Raw genomic sequence first — 17,927 nt, 5'->3', positions numbered from 1 at the left:
CCCGGCTGTCACCCAGCCCGAGCTGTCACCCCCCCCCTCCCTCCCGGCACTGCCGCCACCGCGCGCGCTCCCCGCCCCGCCGTTCTGCTCCCGGTGCTGCTCCCGGTGCGGCGGCTCCCCCACGACCCCGGCCGTGTCACCGCACCCGCGGTGCCCGGCTGTCCCCCCCCTACACCCGCCGCCGGTGCCAGCCGGTGCCTCGCACCCCGCTGAGCTCATGGCCCGGCTGTCACCGGCTGTCACCGGCGCAGCTGCGGGAGCGTCCCCGCGGGGCGGGGGGGGGGGGGGGACATTCCCGTATTCCCGTCGGGAATGCACCGCACATCCCGCCGTGAGCGGGAACGCGGCGGCCCCGCGGTGCCACCGGAGCCGGGACGGCGGGGACGTCACGCGGCGGTTTCGGTTACGCCGCCTTTTGTCCCGGCGACACCTGACAGGTGCCACCGCGCCCGGGGGGCAGTGCCAGGCCCAGCCGGTGGCGCCGCGGCAGCGCCGCTGGGCTCGGGGGGCTCAGACCCCTCCCCAGCTCCACGCACCGTCCCCACGTGTCCCCGCAGTGTCCCCCGGAGAAGCCCCCTCTGAGACCCCGCCCCAGAACCCAAAGCCACTGAGGGCAGTCACAGCAGTGGGGGGCTCAGAAGGGGACTGGGGGGACAGGGACAGCCCCGGGGACAAGCCCGGGGGTCACACCTGAACCCCCCCTGAGCCCCCTCCCCAAAAGAGCCCCGCTGGAGCAAAGGGCTGGGAACGACGGGATTTTGGGGAAGGGGAGGTTTGGGATTGGCTGGAAGGGGGTGGGAAGGGGAATTTGGGGTGAGCACGGGGGGCTTTGAGGGGGTTTTGTCCCCTGGTCCTGCCAGCCCCGTGCTGCCCACAGGGCTGAGCACAGGGATCTCCCCACCGCACCGAGGAGGCTCCAAACCCCCCCAAAATCCCCCCAAAATCCGCGGGGGCTGAAGGCAGCGGGTGCAGCCCCCTCTTCCTCCTCCTCCTCCTCCTCCTGCCGCTGCTGGTGGGGCCGGGGGCGGCGGGGCTGGGATGCAGGGATGGGGATGGGGATGGCGTTGTCATGGCAACCCCGCATCCAGCCTCAGCCTCGGCGCTGCCGCACCGCAGCGCATCCACCCCCCCCCCGACCCCTCTGAACCCCCCCCCGACACCCCGGACCCCCCCAAACCCCCCCCCACCACCTGCACCCCCCCACCCCAAACCCCCCCCCCCCCAAAATCCCTTTCCCACCCCAAAACCCTCACAAAGACCGAGCCCAACCCATCCTTTTCCACCCCTTCCCCAAATCCATGGGGACCCCCCCCGCCCCAAAAAAAAAAAAAAAAAAAAATAAAACCCAAAAGACAAAGATCCACTGGGAATGATCCTCTTTAATGCTCATTTTCCACACAATTGCCAAACGGGAAGGTGGCGTGCAAGACGGGGAGTGTGTGCCGGTGGCCACGGGCAGGGGTTGGGGTTTGGGGGGATTGTGGGGGGGGTTAAAACCACCCCAGCCACCCCAAAAAACGCCCCCCCCAGCATCCTCCAACCCTTCCAGCTGAGAAAATAATGATATAAAGCACTAAAGGTGAAACATTCAGTGCCCCCTCCCCGAACACAATCAAAGGTAAAAGCCCCCAAGGGCATTTATTGAGGGTGGGGGGGGGGGGGAGCAAAGATAAATAAACCCCCCCCGAAAGAAAAAAAACAACAACAACAACAAAAAAAAAAGGTTTGGTTTCTTCAGTTTTCACGATTTTTGTCTTTTTTTTCTGTTTTGTTTTATCTTAAAAAGTCATTACAAAAAGAGCCATCGAGGAGCCTCCTACAAAAACAGGTTAGTGTTTGTCCCGGGGGGGGGGAATTTTGGGGTGGGGGTGGGGGTCGTCACATTCTGTCCCCCTCCTTACCCCAAACTCCACCATGACCCCCCTTTGGTGCTCTCAGCTCATAAAACCCCTTAAAAATTGCACGTGACGTTTGGTTCTGAACAGCTTTCTGCAGCTCCCGGGGGTGGGGGTGGATGTGGGGGGGCTGCTTTTCACTCCCCCCCCAAAAAATGAGAGGCTGGGGGGCGCCTTTGTCTATCCCCCACCCCAAAATTTTAGGGGGGGAAGGGTTGGGGAGGGAAGGGCCATCAGTGCAGCGAGCTGGGCAGGTCTCAGCCCAATGGAGGGGATGCTGCATGTGAGGGGTGGGGGGTTACAATCAATTTAGGGGTGTGGGGAGGGGGTCACAGAAGTTTTTTTGGGGGGGGGCACAATGTTTTGGGGTGGGGCAGAACAGCAGGGACAACCCCATAACCCCAAACCCTGCAGGGATGGGAACCCCGAGGTTGTCCCAGCTTTGTGCCCCCCCAAAAAAAAAGGGAGACCCAACCTCTACCCCAACACTTTGAGGGTATTTTGGGGAGGGGGGGGGGGGGGATTGTGGCTCATCCAGGAAAAGGGGGGAAAAAAAACCAACAAAACACCAAAATTTACCCTGTTCCATCGAGCTGCCCGTGAGGGACGGCTCAGCCCCGCTGCTGGGAGGGAGGGGAGGGGGACACATCCTGTCACATCCTTGTGTCCCCATCTGGTCCCTTGTCCCCTCCCCGGGCTGGCTGCAGAGCGTGGGCATGCGGGGATGTCACCCTGGTGTCCCCATCCCCGGTGTCCCCATCCCCGGTGTCCCCATCCCTGGTGTCCCCATCCCTCCCCTCTGGGGGCTCACAGAGGGCTGGGGGGCTCGGGGAGGAGGAAGAGGAGGGGCAGGGGGTGGCACCCGGGCCGTGCCCCCCCTCAGAACTCCACCTTGCAGGCGGGGAAGGTCTCGTCCTGCATGGCCACGGTGCTGTTGCTGCCCAGCACGGTGATGCCCAGCTCCTGCTGCCGCTCGTGCGTCTCCTGGTACCACTCGTGCATCACCAGAGAGTCGAAGGTGGGGATCAAGGTCACCTGAAAGGACACCCAGGCCACCTTGTCACCACCTTCAGGGCTGGGAAGGGGCATCCAGGTTACTTTGTCACTCCTCAGATACCAGGAGGAGCACCCAGGACTCTTTGTCACCCCCCAAATATCGGGAAGGGACCCTCGGGGCACTTTGCCACCCCCCAGCAGTGGAAAGGTGCATCCAGGACACTTTGTCACCCCCAAGATTTTGGGAAGGAACCCCCAGGACACTTTGTCACCCCCTGGCAACGGAAAGGGACCCCCAGGACACCTTGTCAACCCCTAGCAGTGGAAAGGGACCCCCAGGACACTTTGTCATCCCCCAAATATTGGGAAGGGACCCCCAGGATGCTTTGCTACCCCCCAGATATCAGGAAGGGACCCCAGGACATTTTGTCACCCCCCAACAGTGAGAAGGAACCCCCAGGACACTTTGTCACCCCCAGTTATCAGGAAGGGACCCCGAGGACACTTTGTCACGCCCCAGCATTGAGAAGAAACCCTGAGGACACTTTGTCACCCCATCAATATCAGGAAGGGACCCCCCAGGACTTTGTCACCCCCTAAATATGGGAATGGACCTTGAGGACACTTTGTCACCCCCCAGCACTGGGAAGGAACCCCAAGGACACTTTATCACCCCCCAGCACCACAAGGGAGCCAATCCCAGCCCTCCCCTCACCCCAGGCTGGGCACCCACCTGGATGTCGATGCCCCACTGGTGCTTGCCCGCCAGGAGGGCATCGAGCAGCGGGCGCAGCACGCCCTCCTTCAGGTGGTCGTCGCCGCTGACCACGTAGCAGAGCGCGCGGATCCGCCGGAAGAACTCCTCGTCCACCGTGCGGGCGCTCCACGAGCCGGGCAGGTACGCCAGGTCCACGTACACCGGGGGTCCCTGGGGGGCTGCGGCCCTGGTGCCTGCCAGGAGAGTGGGACAGAGTCACAGAGGTCCCCTGCAGTGCCACCCTGCAGTGCCACCCCGCAGTGCCACCCCGCAGCGCCACCCCTCGCTGCCTGCTCATACCTGCTGGCGATGCCCGCCCCGCTGCGGATGCCGGCCGGGCTGTGGCGCCGCGGGCGTTGCTGGAGGCGCCGCTGGATGGTCCCTTCTTGTCCCCAAGGGGCGGCCTGGCCTTGTCACCTGCAGCGCTGGCCGCAGGCCTGGCCTTGTTGGCCGAGGGGACGCGGGGGGGCTCGGCTTTGGGGGCTGAGCCCACGCGGGACGGGGTCCTCTTCACCTTGGTGGGCTCCTTGCGGCCGGGGGGCAGCGCCTCGGGGTCCACCATGCAGATTCCGGGCTGGGCAGGGAGGGGACAGGGGTCCTTCAGGGGGGCTGGCAGAGGGTCGCACGCTCTGGCCACGCCGCGGGGCGGCCGCTCCGAGTCCTCGTCCGACTCCAGCCCGTCGGCCAGGATGGACGGGCAGTCCTCGGTGGCCGCAGGGACGTCGGAGTCGGACAGGGTGGGCAGCGACTCGCTGACCGACGTGGGGGGGGTCTCGCCCGGCCGGCCCCGGGGCGGCGCCAGCTCCTGCGAGGGGTCGCTGTCCGACAGCTCCCGCGGGCTGGCGGCGGCCGACGGCGACCGCTCGGATTTGGGGTGCTCGAACTCGCAGGGGGACACCAGGCACAGGTCCACGTCGTGAGGCGAGTCCGAGCGGCGGCCGGGCCGCGGTGCCGCGTCCCCGTCGGCCCAGGGCGGGTGGTGGCACGGGCGCAGCGGCAGGGACAGCCCTCCTTTGGTGGCTTCGGGCTCCTGCGTGTCCCCAGAGGCGCGGGATCGCCGCCCATCCTCCGGGGGGGACTCGCTGACCGGCGGCAGCACCTGCTCGAAGGACACCGAGAGCGACTCGTCCACCTCGGTGGAGTGCGGCGAGCCCACCTCGGCCGGCAGCGAGGGCGTGGTGATGGTGGGGGACACGTCGGGGACATCATCCTTGAAGGGGCTGAGGGACAGGCACCCCGCCTGCTTGTCCGGCGCCGAGCCCTCCTTGCCCTCCTTGCCCGCCGGCCACGCGCTCTGCTGCCGGGCGGCGCCGGTGCCCGGCTCCTCGGCGCCATCCTCCACCGGGGACTGGTGGAAGGGCGTGTGGCCGGCGCTGGCCGGCCCCGAGCTGGCCGGGGACATCATCTCCAGGGTCTTCTCCTCGGAGCTGCCGCAGGGATCCTCGGCGCCCTCGGGGCCGTGGTTGAGCAGCCCGGTGGGCGTCAGGTCGAAGTTGACGCTGCGGTCGCTCTTGGGGGTCTTGGCCATGGGCGACGGGGGGCACACGGCTCGCAGGGGGCTGCTCTCCAGGTAGCGCAGGCGCTGGGGGCTCTCGGGGTCTTCCAGGCCGTTCTCCAGGCAGGATGGATCCCCCGGGCGCCGGTTCCCCCCGTTCTCCAGGGATAACGGCTCCAGCTCGCTGTCGGCCGTGGCGATGCCTTCATCCGTGGATTCCTCCTTCCTCCTCCTCCCGCCATCCCGCTCGGCCTCCGGCAGCATCTCCTCGGGGGAGGAGGATTTGGAGCCGTCCGACGTCCCCGGCTCCTTCCGGGCGGTTTTAGCCTTGGGTTTCTCTGGTTCTTTCTTCAACGTGGATTTCTTAATGCTGCCGGCCTTGGCCAGGGGTTTGCGGCTCTCTGGGACCGGCGCCTTCCGGGCTGGAGCCTTGGCCGGAGCCTTGGCCTCAGCCTTGCTGTCCTTCGAGTCCTTCCGCAGCGTCTCGGCCTTCGCCTCCTTCTTCACCACCTTCACCTCCTTCTTGGCCTCCACCTTGGCCTCGGCCCCCTCGTCCTTCTTTGGTGGCTTCTTCTCCTCCTTCTTGGCCACCGTCTCCTTCTTGGGCGCTGTTTTCTCCTTGTTTGGCTTCGGCTTCGCGTCCCCCTTCGCCTTCTCGGCCGCCGAGTCCGGCTTGGCTCGGGCATCCTTGGCTTTCTCCTCTTCTGACCCCATTTTGGCCGTGTCCCCCAGGGATTTTGGCTTCTCCTTGGTCCCAGCTTTCACCTCCTTCCTCTCCACCTTCGCAGCCTTCTCCTTGGGCGCCGGCGCCGCGGCCTCCACCAAGCTCAGCTTGGAGCCCGACTTGAGGCTCTCCTTGCTCTCCGCCCTCCTCTGCTTCAGCGGCTTCTCCGCCTGCGCCGTCCCCTTCAGGTCATTCTTGGTGACCACGGGGTGCTTGAGGAACTCCAGGTGCTTCACCTTCTCCAGCCCCTCCAGGATCCGCGCCTGCGGCGTGCAGCCGGGGAACAGCACCCGGATGATCTTCTCGGAGCGGCTGACGGGGTGCCACACCAGCAGCACGCACACCGACGTCAGGCACTGCAGGGGCAGCTCCTGCTCCTTGGGGAAGCCGTTCCCCGACCAGTGCTGCAGGAGGAACTCCAGCTCCTTGGTGCCCTTCACGGGGTTCAGCACGTACATGTCCAACCTGCCCACCCCCATCTTCTGGAAGAGCACGGTGGGCTCGGCGCGGGGGCCGCTGTCTCGGGCCAGCAGGTTGGGCTGGATGCCCAACTTGTCCAGGTAGTGCAGGGTCAGAGCGGCCTCATCGCAGCTCTTCAGCACCTTTGAGTCGCCCTGGATGTCCTTCAGCTTCTCGGAGGCGTTGAGGAAGACGACGCCCAGCTCGGGCGAGATGAGGTTCTTGGCCCAGTCGCCGTTGCCCTGGGAGCTCTGGGATGGGTCCTCCTCCAGCTCGGCCAGCTTCCTCTGGAGCAGGCTGTTGATGCCAGGCAGGCTGTCGGTGCCCATGTGGGTCACCAGGATGGAGTCGATGCGGTCCAGGTGCCTCACCAGCTTCCAGAAGGAGGATTTGGGGTTGGAGCCGCCGTTGACCAAGACGTTGAAGCCGTTGACGGCGAAGAAAGCCGAGTCCCCTCTCCCGCCCGGGAAGATGTAGCAGCAGGGCTTGGAGAGCTTCAGGAATCCCACCATGGTGGGGGGCTCCAGCAGGTCAAAAGGGGATTGGGGCTCCAGAGACTCGGACAGGTACTCCATGAACTCCTCCAGCCCCTCCATCTCCGGCAGGACGCAGCCGGGGTTGTAGCGCAGCTCGATGAAGTCCTGCAGGTTGTGGTGCTCCAAGCCCGAGTCCCTCCACTCCCCGAAATCGGGGCAGCTGATGGTCAGCCTGGCCTTGGCCGAGGGGTCTGCAGAGCTCAGGATCTCGCCCACCTGCACAGAGGGGCAGCTCCAGGTGGGAGGGGGCACTGGGGTTGCCCCCATGGCCCACCAGGATGGACCCATGGGGGTGGGACACCTTAAACCACTGGATCCACACCTGCTGCCTGGTTTTTGGGGGGATTTTGGGGTGCTGCTGGGCAGGGGGCTCCCAAGGAGGGGCTTTCCCTGACCCCCCATCCTGGCTGAGACTGTGGACCCCCAGGGCTGGCAGCTGAGAATCTGCCCTCCTAAACTAGAGGATTTGCATCCCTAAACTACAAGAATCTCCACCCCTAAATCCCCAGGATCTGTACCTCTAAATCCCCAGGATGTGCCCCTCAACCCCCCAGAATCTTCCCCCCAACACCCCCAGGATTTGCTCCCCAAACTCCCAGCATCTGCCCCTGAGATTTACATTCCCAGATTCCCAGTATCTACCTGACTAAATTCCCAGGATCTGTACCTCCTAAATCCACAGGATCTGTATCCCCTAAATCCCCAAGACCTGCCCCACAAAACTCCCAGCATCTATCCCCTGAATCCCCAGGGTCTGCCCCACAAAACTCCCCTAAATCCCCAGGATTTGCCCCTTTTCCTGCCACAAACCCCACAGCTTTGCCCCACACCTTGCGGGGACCCCCCTGTGAGGAGTGGGGAGGATGTGCCAGCATTCCCAGGAGCTGCTCTATGCTCAGACAGCAGCTCCAGCCCCAAAACCCCCCTGTCCCCTTCCCTGTCCCCTTCCCTGACCTCCTTATCAGTGAAGATCTGGATGAAATCCCGCAGGGAGAAGCAGCCGGTCTGCAGCATCAGCTCCCCAGTGTCCTCCACACAGGGCCCAGCAAACACCAGCAGCTTGTGCTGGGACACATCTGTGATGAGGTTCCTCAGCTGGGGACAGAGAGGGGACATCAGCACAGAGGGGACACTGAGGGGACAGCCCCAAGGCTCATGCCGCCCCGGCTCACCTCGTCACACAGGGATTTGTCGGAAGGGTTGAGCAGCACCAGGGTCTCCAGCACATCCCCACGGTGGTGGAGGGTCCTCTGACCTGTGGGGTGACACCCATGCCCCCCCAGTTTGTCCCCATGGCGGTGGCACTGCCCAGTTTTCCCGTGGAAGAAGGACCAGGGACACATTTCCCGTGTCCTTCCTGCCCAGGGACGGGAGGGAACAGGACAGGGACACTCCCCCAAACTCTCTGGGTGCTCCCATGGCGATTTTGGGGTTCATTTCCCCCTCTCAGCAAGGAAACACCCACCAGGACCCAGCTGAGGGTGAGGAAAAAGGCCCTGGAGCAGCCCCAGCTCCGTTTTCCCCTTTCCACCCCTCTGTGGAAAATCCCATTTTTCCACGCTGGAAAAGGAAGCAGCTTCTCACGTGGGGATCACGGGGTTTGGATGGGGGAGGCACAAAGCCAACCCTGTTCCCACAAAATCTGGGGGGAGGGAGCGTCCCTGATCCCAACCCCCATTCCCACCCTTCCCTGGCAGCTTTTCATCCCCTTTTTCCCATTTTTTACCCCTTTTATTACCTTTGACAATGCTGGAGAAGGTGGCCGAGTGCCGGGACACGAAGAGCTTCAGCTGCTCGTCCAGGTTGCAGCAGGTGAGGTCGATGTCCCACGAGCGGATCCCTGAGGAGAAAAACAATAAAAATTTGGGATTTGGGGGGCTCAAAACCCACCAGCACCACCCCAAAACCCCACACAATGCCAATGGGAGCTGACCCCATTAAATATCCTGTAAAATCCCCTCCTCAAATCCCCTCTAAGGTATTTTTGGGGTGTCTCCAAGCCCACCTGTGCCAACACCTGCCCGGCAGGTGAGCTCCTTGTGCTGTGATTCACACCCCGGCTCTGCCAAATCCCAAATCCCAAATCCCAACCCCCCAGGGCACGGAGCAGCTCTGCCAACGCCTCCTCAAAGGTGCCAATTAAGGTATTAAAAGATTTGGTGCTACCTGTCAGCACCGGGACAGGTGCAGCACCCGAAAAAAAAACCCTTCAGGATTTCCCAGGAGGGATTTTTGGGATTTTATTCCCAAAAAATTTTGGGGTGGCTCCGGGTGCTGCCGGGAACGGCCAGAGAATGGGTGGGGGATGGTGCAACCGGGGTTGCACAAGGGTTTGGGGCCGTTTTTGGGGCGGTTTCGGTGAGGTTTGGGACAGGGAGGGGACAATGGAGTGGGGAATGTGGGGTTGGGATCTGCTCCCGTTGGGATGTCACGGCCTGAGACCCCCCCCCCCAAAATCTGGGCAGGGCTCAGGGAGGGGTGTGGGGGCTGGAGGGGGGTCCCTAAAAAATGTGGGGTCAGTCCTGGGGATTTGGGAGGAGATCCGGGGATTTAGGGGCAGATCCGGGGATTTAGGGCTGCAGGGAAAGGGGAAGATCCTGGAGGGGGAAAATCCAGGAGGAGCAAATCCCGGAGGTCTTGAGAGAATAAAGAGATGGAGAATTCAGATCCCCGAGGGTTTTGGGGCAGGAAAAAGGGGCAGATCTGGGATTTCTGAGGGGCAATCGAGGCGGCTGAGAGGGAGGAGAGGGCGCAGATTCCGGGGGGGGGGCAGGAAATGGGGCAAATCCTGGGAATTTCGGGATTTCGGGGCGCAAACCCTGGGAAGGCGCAGGGGCGGATCCCGGCGGGCTGGGGCGGAACGGGGCATCCCCACAGGGGCGATCACACCCCGGGACCGAACGGAACCGAGCGCGGCATCCCCGGGGGGGCTCCCCCGGTGGCGGCGGGGCGGGTCCCGGAGGATCCCGCGGAGCATCACGCGAGTCTCACCTCGCTCCAGCTGCTGCAGGGCGGCGGCCCTGAGGCCGGGCCGGTGGCAGCCGCCGCCCACGATGGCGAGCAGCGAGAAGCGGCGCGGCCCCGCCGCCGGAGCCGCCGGAGCCGCCGGAGCCACCGGAGCCGCCGCCATCTTCGGCGCCCCCCGCCCGCCCCGCTGACCACGCCCCCTGCGTCACCACCGCCCAGACCACACCCACTGATGTCACCGACAGCCAATGGGAGAGGCAGAATGGGAGGCGGGTGGGCGGAGCGGAGGTGGGAGAGAGGGGTCTTAAAGGGGCAACGCGCGGGGTGGGGCAGCGGGTGGGGCCCGCGCGGGCGGTGCGGGGTCGTGGATGGAGATTTGGGATGGTGGATAGGGATTTGGGATCGTGGATGGGGAATGCGGGATTCTGGATGGGGAATGCGGGATTCTGGATGGGGATGCGGGATTTTGGGCGGGGATCCGAGATTCTGGATGCGGATTTGGAATCTGGATGCGGGATTTGGGATGCGGCCGGGCCGGGCCGGGCCGTATGAGCCCCCCGCATCCCTCGGATCCTCCGTCCATCCCCGTCCATCAGCTCGGGAATCCAGGACTCAGATCCAGGACTCACCTCCCTGCCCGTCCCCGCAGCGCTCCCATTCCCGCTCCCCCTCTCCCGCAGCGGGAGGAGATTCCCATTCCTTGTCCCCCATTCCCGCCCCAACCTCAAATTCCCGACACGGGAGGCGAGCAGGATGGGACCCCCACCCCGCTCAGGAGGCAAAGGGAGCTGGGAACCTCAAAATCCCCCCAAAAAAGCAGGCGGCAGGCATGGATCCAAGGGTTTAATGTGTCCCTGGACACCGCCAGCCCCACGGGCCGGGGCACGGGCGATGCCGTGCGGGTCCATCCCGGGTCGCGGGCGGGTGGCAGCTGGTGTCCCCCGGTGTCCCTCGGTGTCCCCCGGTGTCCCCGCTCCCTCAGGAGCACTTGAGGATGAAGAGGTTGCAGGAGGTGCCGCGGGGGCAGCTGCAGAGTTTCCCGATGCGCGCCCCGCGCCGCACCGCGCACGGCTCCCCGAGCAAGCACTGCGGGGCGGCACCGTCAGCCCCGGGGCCGGACCCCCGCCGAAGGGGGGGTTTGGGGTCCCCCCGAGCCGCCCCCAGCCCCGCCGTACCCAGGGCACCCGGCTCAGCCGCTTCTCCAGCGCCGGCGGCTCCCGCGTCCCCAGCTCGGCCAGAACCTCCCGGAGCGCCCCTGCCTGCCGCGGGGAGGGGCACCCCGAAATGCCGGGATATCGGGGGCTCCAAGGGGCACCCCGAAATGCCGGGATATCGGGGGCTCCAAGGGGCACCCCGAAATGCCGGGATACGCACGGACAGCAGCGGGGCACCCCGAAATGCCGGGATATCAGGGGCTCCAGAGGGGCACCCCCAAATCCCGGGACACCCAGGGACTCCAGAGGGTCATTCCCGGGACGCCCAAGGAAAAGGAACCTCCCGAAACGCCCCAAACCCTCACTGGGGGAACAGGAACACCCCGAAACGCCCCAAACCGGGCAGGGGGAACGGGAACACCCCGAAACGCCTCAAATCCTCGCGGTGGGAACAGAAACACCCCCAAACCCTCACGGAGGGAACAGGAACACCCCAAAACGACCCAAACCCTCACGGAGGGAACAGGAACCCCCTCAACCGGGCTGGGGAGGACAGGAACACCCCAAAACGCCCCAAACCCTCATGGGGAGGACAGGAACACCCCAAAACGCCCCAAACCCTCACGGGGGGAACAGGAACACCCCGAAATGCCCCAGACCCTCCCGGGGGTGCTGGGGACCCCCCGCCCCAGCTCCCCAGCCCCTCACCAGCTCCGGCTCCTCCCGGCCGTGCCCGGGCGGGCTCAGTCCGGGCCGGAGCTCCGGTACCGGTTCGGGGGTGCCGAGCAGGACGAGGCCGGAGCCCAGCAGGCAGAGCAGGCACAGCAGAGCCCTCTCCATGTTCTGCATGCCCTGGATGCTCCGGGATGTGCCAGCTCGGCTTTATACCCCCACCCCTGGACACCCCCAAACACGCAGTGACGCACACGGGGCGCCTGTGTCCCCCCAAAGCCCCGCACTGTCGCTGTCACCGGGCTGCGGGGGGCACACAGCGGCCCTGGGGACACAGCGGCCACCGGGCAGCGGGCAGGGACGGACGTCAGAGCCGGGCCCAGGCGGGGACCCCCCGGTGACCCCCCCGGGCCGCAGCCGCTGCCAATTCCGTGAGCAAACAAACACCGGGAGCGGCTCCGGACACCGCTCAGACCGGGGGGGCACGGACGGGGAGGTGGGGACAGACAGGGGACAGGCGGGGGATGGAAAGGAGGACAGACAGGGGGACAGACGGGATGGAAAAGGGACAGACAAGGGAACAGACAGGAGACGGACGGGGGGACGGAAAGGGGAACAGACGGGGGGGACAGAGAGGAAACACAGACAGAAGGACAGCCAGGCAATACAGACAGGGGGACAGCCATGGGGACAGATAGGGGACGGACAGCGGACAGAAAGGGGGACAGACAGGGGAGGGAAAGGAGGACAAACAGGGGACGTAGGGGGGGACAGACAGGGGACAGAGAGGACATACAGACAGATGGACAGACAGGGAATACAGACAGGGGGACAGACCTGGGGACAGAGGGGGATAGCCGAGAGAACAGAGAAGGGACCGATAGGGAATACAACAGGGGGACAGACAGGCGATCGACAGGGAACACAGACAGAGGGACGGACAGGGGGACACAGGGGCGCTGCCGCTCTGTTGTCCCACAGCCCTTCCGGGCTCTCCAGCATCCCCAGCGGGGCTCTCCGGTCCCGTTCCATCCCTGTCCGGTCCCTTTATGTCCCTCCGGTCCCCAGGGATCCCCAAAACCCACAGGATCCCCACAGACACCCGGGACGGGGGGGCACCGGCGGACACCGGCAGGACCGGAGCATGGGGAACCCCGACCCGACCACCGCCGAGTCCGCTCCCCCCGGTCCGGTCTAGCGCAACCCCCGCAGTCCCGGTCCGGTCCCGGTCCAGTGGCCCCTCTCAGTTTCGGCTCCCCCACTCGGTCTGGTCTCCCTTCGGTTGCCCCCAGCCCAGTTCGGTCCCCGTTTGGCGGCACCGCGCCCTGCCCACACCCCGAGTCCCCGCCCAGTCGTGGTCACAAAGCCTTCTGGGTAATGTAGTCTCCGTGTAATGGCGCGGGAAAGGCGGGCGCTGCCGGACTACACTTCCCAGAAGGCTTTGCGGCGGCGGCCATAGAGAGGGCGCTGACAGCGCCGCCTGGCGGCTCGGAGGAGTCGGAGCGGGAGCGCGGCCATGGCTGTGGTGGCACACGGGGGACGCCGAGGGGACACCGGGAGGGGACAGCGGCGACACGCACGTAGCGCCAGCACCGCCGTGGGCGGGGGCAGCGTGGGGAATACAGCTCAGGACGCGTCCGAGGGAAACTGAGGCACGGCGTGGGCGCCTTCCGCGACCCCCGGGGGTTCACGGACCGGTCCGGCCCGGCAGCTGCGGGACTCGGGGCCAAAGTGAGGTGACCCCGGTGTGCCCAAGTCCCGGGACAGCGGGAGCGCTGTGTCCCCGGCGGGCCCGGTGTGTCCCCGCTGTGTCCCCGCTGTGTCCCCGGCAGGTGGCGGCCGCCGCCCGCGCCGCCCGGAGCTCCCCGCGTGTCCCCGTTTCCCCCGGCTCTGAGCGCACCGACCCCTCCCGCCCCCGCCTGCGGGTCCCGGTGCACGGACCGACCGCCCCCGCGGCCCGGTGCGTGAATTGCCGCCCCCGGTGCAGGCCTCGCTCCACCGACAGACCCCCGGTGCGGCCGCCGGTGCACGGACCGTTCCGCCGCCCACGGACCGACCCCCGCCGTGCAGACCCCTGTGCACGAACCGGCCCCTGCAAAAGCCCCCGGTGTCAAGGGCCGACCCGTGCACCGAGCGACCCCCGGTGCAGCCCCCAGTCTCTCAGATCACCCTCCGGCGCACCGACCGACTCCCGGTGCAAGAAACGACCCCTGGAGCGACCCCCGGTGCACGGGGCGACCCCCCTGCGCAGCCCCCTGTCCCACCGACCCACTCCCGGTGCACCGGCTGACCCTCGGAGCGACCCCCAGTGCACGGAGCGACCCCCGGAGCGGGTCCCGGTGCAAGAAACGACCCCCCTGTGCAGCCTGCGGTCCCACAGATTAACCCCCGGTGCACTGACCGCCCCCGGAGCGACCCCCGCTGCACGAACCGACCCCCCTGTGCAACCCCCGGTGCACGGAGCGACCCTCGGTGCAGCCCCCGGTCCCACAAATCAACCCCCGGTGCAGGGAGCGACCCCCGGAGCGACCCCTGGTGCAGCCCCCGGTCCCACAGATCAGTCCCCGGTGCACGGAGCGACCCCCGGAGCGGGTCCCGGTCCCCCAGACCGACCCCAGCCCGGTTCCGACCCCCGGTTTCCCCCCGGTCCCGCCGGTCCCACGCCCGTGCCCGCGGGGGGGGCGCAGTTTCAGGGCGGGGGTTTCCCCCGCGCTTTCCCCCCCCGCGTTTCACCCCCACGTGGGTCCCGCCGGCGGCGCCCAATCAGCGCCGCGCCTGTGGGTGGTTCCGCGCGGCGCCAGCCAATAGACGAGGCGGGGGCGCCGCGCGAGGCCACGCCCTTCGGAGGAAGGATATAAAATGAGGCGCAGGGCGCGGCTGGGGCTCAGAGCGATCGCGCTGGAGCGGCGGCGGGAGCGGAGCGGGACAGGGGATCGCGATAGCGCCGCGGTATCTCCGCGATATCCCCGTCGTAGCCGCGCTCGGGATTATTGCTCTTGGAGTCTGCCTTCTTCTCCTGCGGATTACAATTGCACCATGACCCTGGAGGAGCTGGTGCCTTGCGATAGCAGCAAGTAAGTGGCGGGCGGCTCGGGGCGCTCGGAGGGGGAATCTGTGTTTGTCGCCGTCGCCGCTCACCGGCTGTGCCGTTCCTCCCGACAGGATGCAGGCGGTGAGCGAGGCGGTGGAGCGGGTGCTGGTGGCGGCTCAGCGGCAGGACCGCCTCACCGTGGGGGTCTACGAGTCGGCCAAGCTGATGAATGTGTGAGTATCGCGATATGGCTCTGTCGGGGGGTTTGTCGGGGGGGTCTGGCTCGTGTGGCGGGGTTCATCCCGGCCCGTTTAGCGCAGGGCTGGAGCGTTTTACGGAGTGATGGTGACCACACAGAATTTGGGGGGTCTGTCGCGACAGCGGGGTGACACAGAGGAGTGACAGGTCCGCGGGAAGGGGTTCCATTATCCCGAGCTGTCCCGGTCGCCCCTAACCCGCCTGTCCCCCGCAGGGACCCGGACAGCGTGGTGCTGTGCGTGCTGGCCACGGACGAGGAGGACGAGGGTGACATCGCCCTGCAGATCCACTTCACGCTCATCCAGGCGTTCTGCTGCGACAACGACATCCACATCCTGCGCGTGTCGGGCATGCAGCGCCTGGCCGCCATCCTGGGCGAGCCGCAGGCGGACTCCGAGCCCCGCGACCTGCACTGCCTGCTTGTCACGGTGAGCACGGGGGTGACGCCGCCGGCCCCGTGACACGGCCGGGGAGGGTGACGGGGCGGCTCGGGGACACGTGTCGGGGCGCTGGTGGCACTAATGTCATGCTCCTGATCCTCCAGAACCCGCACACGGACGCCTGGAAGAGCCAGGGCTTGGCGGAGGTGGCGAATTACTGCGCCGAGAGTCGCGATAGGAACCAGTGGGTGCCATTCGTGTGTCTGCAGGAGCGCTGAGCCCTTCCCGGCCTGGACTTGAAAGGATTAAAACCCTTTTTAAAAAAAAAAAATAACCTAAACAGCAGGAAAAAAAACAAAAAAAGAAGGGAGAAACAGCCAGTTCCAACCCACAACGCCCCACAAAACCCACCGATTTTATTTTTCTTTTGAACCGGAGAGGAGGAAGGGGGAGCGCGGCGGCTGCGGTGGGAATGGAGGGAGCCGGGCCGAGCCCGGCGGGGGACGCCGGATGGACACTGGCCGGAGCCCGGAGCCCGATGGACGCTGGCCGGAGCCGGATGGACACTGGCCGGAGCCCGGAGCCCGATGGACGCTGGCCGGAGCCGCCGGCCGAGGAGTCGTGTTGGAGCTGGGGAGCCCCGGGCGGGCGCTGCGGAGCGCGGGGGTGACCCCCGAGCTGGAAACTGTCGCGATTTTGGGACCCGATGGAGGCGAGGACTGCAGAGAGAGCTGGAGTTTTAATTTTTTTTTTTTTTTTTGGTGCACAAACTGTTTTTTCCAAGGAATTACGGACATCTGCGCGGATGGACTTGCACCCTCCGGGTGCTGCTTTTGCACTTGGACACCCTGAGCTGAACCTTTTCCAGAGTTTATTCTTCTACCGAGCGAGGAACTAAATTTATTTGCAATAAAATGTCTGACGTTAGTGGTGTTTGCTCTTCCCTGTGCTCTGCTGGAGCCGTTCCCAAGGGAGCGGGAGCGGGATCGGCGCTTCCTGGGTGGGTTTTGGGGTGGGCTCCACCTTTTATAGGGCCGGGGGGTTCCCACCCGTGTGTGGCCTCGCTGCTGCTGCTGGAGGAGAAATTCCCACCCCACCCTTCTCTGAATAAGGGTTTTTCCAAGAAAAACACCCACGGGCTCTGTGGGAAACTGAGGCACGGCCCCCCCCCCCAGGCTCGGGGCTGGAGCTTCCCCCACCCGCGCAGAAACCGTGGGAACCGGGCCGGGGGCTGCAGCGGGGGTGGGGGGAGCCCCAATCCCGGCTGGGGAATTCCCTTTGTCCTCCGGGGGTGGGGACAAGGAGAACCCCGAGGGCTGCGGGGACAGCGAGGGCGGTGGGCTCAGGGGTGGGGTCCCCCTTTTGTGGGCAGTGGGGGCTCCCCGGACCCCGCCCCGGTGCATGCGGGGCTCACCTGAGCTCGCGCTGTCCCCGTCACACGCGCGGTGTCACCCGGGGTGGCCCCGGTGACAGCCCCGGGAGCGGCGCCAGCCCCGGCCCGGAGCCAGGCGGATCCTGAGCCCGGGACACGGCGTCCGCCGGGGCAGGGACACAACGACCGGCCAGCCCCGGCTGGGGACACGGTGGCCGTCCCGGAGTGTCGCGTGCCTTGGGGACCGTGCCCTGTGCCCTCCTTTGGGGGTTGATTGCGGGGGAAACTGAGGCACGGCGTGACGGCCACTCCGCCGCGTCCTGGCGGGGACAAAGCGGTGACAACACCCCGAACTGTGATCCCTTCAGGTCCCCCAGCTGTGGGGGTCTCGGCTCGGGGCGGGGTCGCGCTGTTCCTGGGAAAATCACAAAGGGAAAGGGCCCGAGGGCGGCTGAGGCCGCCCAAACTCGTTTCACTGATGAGGCAGCCGCCTGTCGCCGCTGTCACCGCGGGGTCACGCGGCCATTCCTGTCGCCGCTGTCACCGCGGCCGTGCCACTCGTGTGACCGCTGTGTCAGGCTGGGGCCGTGTCACGGGGCTGCGAAGGGTGAGACCCCCCCAGACCCCCCAAAATCCTCAGGACCCCCCCGGAGCCCACCCAGCGGGACCACCCGCCTCGATACGCGCGGTAATTAAACCCTGAGCGATAATTAGCTAGTTAATAATTAATTAGGAGGTCGCAGCCAGCCCTGGGGGTGCAGGGTGGGTGGTGGGCACCCCCCCCAAAAGGTAACACGGCGGGTTTTTGTTTTTTGGGGGGTGGCGGTGACACGGGGGACGCAGATGTCGCCCCGAGGGTGACGCCAGGGGGGCGGGGGGTGACACGGGGGGTGACACGGGGGGGGTTCGGTTCGGGTGGGGACACCGAGCCCCTTCCCGGCTCTGGGGCGGCCGCAGCCAGACAGGGCAGGGCCGGAGCCGCGCCGGAGCCGCTGATTTATGAGTCTGGCCTGGGCGGCTCCGGCGGCTCCGGCGGCTCCGGCTCCACCCTGGCAGCGACATCGGGGACACGAAACCAGGGGGACACCGCCCACCCCAAACCCCCCCCCGGGGGGCAGCTCAGCCCACCCCGATACCCCAAACCCGCTGCAAATCGGGGGAAACTGAGGCACGGAGCCGCCTCCCCTCCCCCGCCGGTGACGCCCGGAGCGGGAAGTCCGCCCGTGACGTC

General features: G+C 66.2%; 3 protein-coding genes across 3 annotated transcripts; 1 reads left to right on the top strand and 2 right to left on the bottom strand.

Annotated features, from left to right (window-relative positions):
- Positions 1-2,661: 2,661 nt before the first annotated feature.
- Positions 2,662-10,540, bottom strand: MAP1S (microtubule associated protein 1S). The gene is made up of 8 exons (XM_054290886.1): positions 10,459-10,540; positions 9,854-9,955; positions 8,601-8,702; positions 8,035-8,117; positions 7,817-7,957; positions 3,949-7,078; positions 3,625-3,842; positions 2,662-2,930 (listed from the first exon to the last, which is right to left on the bottom strand). The coding sequence occupies exons 1-8, from the start codon at positions 10,538-10,540 to the stop codon at positions 2,775-2,777; spliced, it is 4,014 nt and encodes a 1,337-aa protein (XP_054146861.1). The 3' UTR covers positions 2,662-2,774.
- Positions 10,541-10,791: 251 nt separating this feature from the next.
- LOC128947058 (cocaine- and amphetamine-regulated transcript protein-like) lies at positions 10,792-11,850 on the bottom strand. Its single transcript, XM_054291150.1, has 3 exons — positions 11,692-11,850; positions 11,005-11,088; positions 10,792-10,915 (listed from the first exon to the last, which is right to left on the bottom strand). Exons 1-3 carry the CDS (start codon positions 11,830-11,832, stop codon positions 10,808-10,810), a joined length of 333 nt encoding a protein of 110 aa, XP_054147125.1. The 5' UTR covers positions 11,833-11,850; the 3' UTR covers positions 10,792-10,807.
- A 2,704-nt stretch (positions 11,851-14,554) lies between these two features.
- On the top strand, positions 14,555-15,833 carry GADD45B (growth arrest and DNA damage inducible beta). The gene is made up of 4 exons (XM_054291099.1): positions 14,555-14,729; positions 14,818-14,919; positions 15,159-15,372; positions 15,489-15,833. The coding sequence occupies exons 1-4, from the start codon at positions 14,692-14,694 to the stop codon at positions 15,600-15,602; spliced, it is 468 nt and encodes a 155-aa protein (XP_054147074.1). The 5' UTR covers positions 14,555-14,691; the 3' UTR covers positions 15,603-15,833.
- The last annotated feature ends 2,094 nt before the right edge of the window (positions 15,834-17,927 follow it).

This window comes from Melozone crissalis, unplaced genomic scaffold (genome assembly GCF_028551555.1).
Source record: "Melozone crissalis strain CALT ecotype California unplaced genomic scaffold, PUWL_Pcris_2 ptg000088l_1, whole genome shotgun sequence".
NCBI classification, from domain to species: domain Eukaryota; kingdom Metazoa; phylum Chordata; class Aves; order Passeriformes; family Passerellidae; genus Melozone; species Melozone crissalis.
Note: the sequence above shows the minus strand (reverse complement) of the source record. Positions and strands in the feature narration are given on the sequence as shown.

Excerpts from the sequence above, each read along its gene's own strand:
- MAP1S (XM_054290886.1), bottom strand. The coding sequence starts at position 10,540 with ATGGGGGACAAGGAATGGGAATCTCCTCCCGCTGCGGGAGAGGGGGAG. Across the intron at positions 7,958-8,034 it reads ACAAATCCCTGTGTGACGAG|CTGAGGAACCTCATCACAGA; the intron begins GTGAGCCGGGGC and ends CTCTGTCCCCAG. Across the intron at positions 3,843-3,948 it reads GGGGCGGGCATCGCCAGCAG|GCACCAGGGCCGCAGCCCCC; the intron begins GTATGAGCAGGC and ends CTCTCCTGGCAG.
- GADD45B (XM_054291099.1), top strand. The coding sequence starts at position 14,692 with ATGACCCTGGAGGAGCTGGTGCCTTGCGATAGCAGCAA. Across the intron at positions 14,730-14,817 it reads GTGCCTTGCGATAGCAGCAA|GATGCAGGCGGTGAGCGAGG; the intron begins GTAAGTGGCGGG and ends TCCTCCCGACAG. Across the intron at positions 14,920-15,158 it reads TCGGCCAAGCTGATGAATGT|GGACCCGGACAGCGTGGTGC; the intron begins GTGAGTATCGCG and ends TGTCCCCCGCAG.
- LOC128947058 (XM_054291150.1), bottom strand. The coding sequence starts at position 11,832 with ATGCAGAACATGGAGAGGGCTCTGCTGTGCCTGCTCTGCCTGCTGGGC. Across the intron at positions 11,089-11,691 it reads GCCGGGAGGAGCCGGAGCTG|GCAGGGGCGCTCCGGGAGGT; the intron begins GTGAGGGGCTGG and ends TCCCCGCGGCAG. Across the intron at positions 10,916-11,004 it reads GGCTGAGCCGGGTGCCCTGG|TGCTTGCTCGGGGAGCCGTG; the intron begins GTACGGCGGGGC and ends GCCGCCCCGCAG.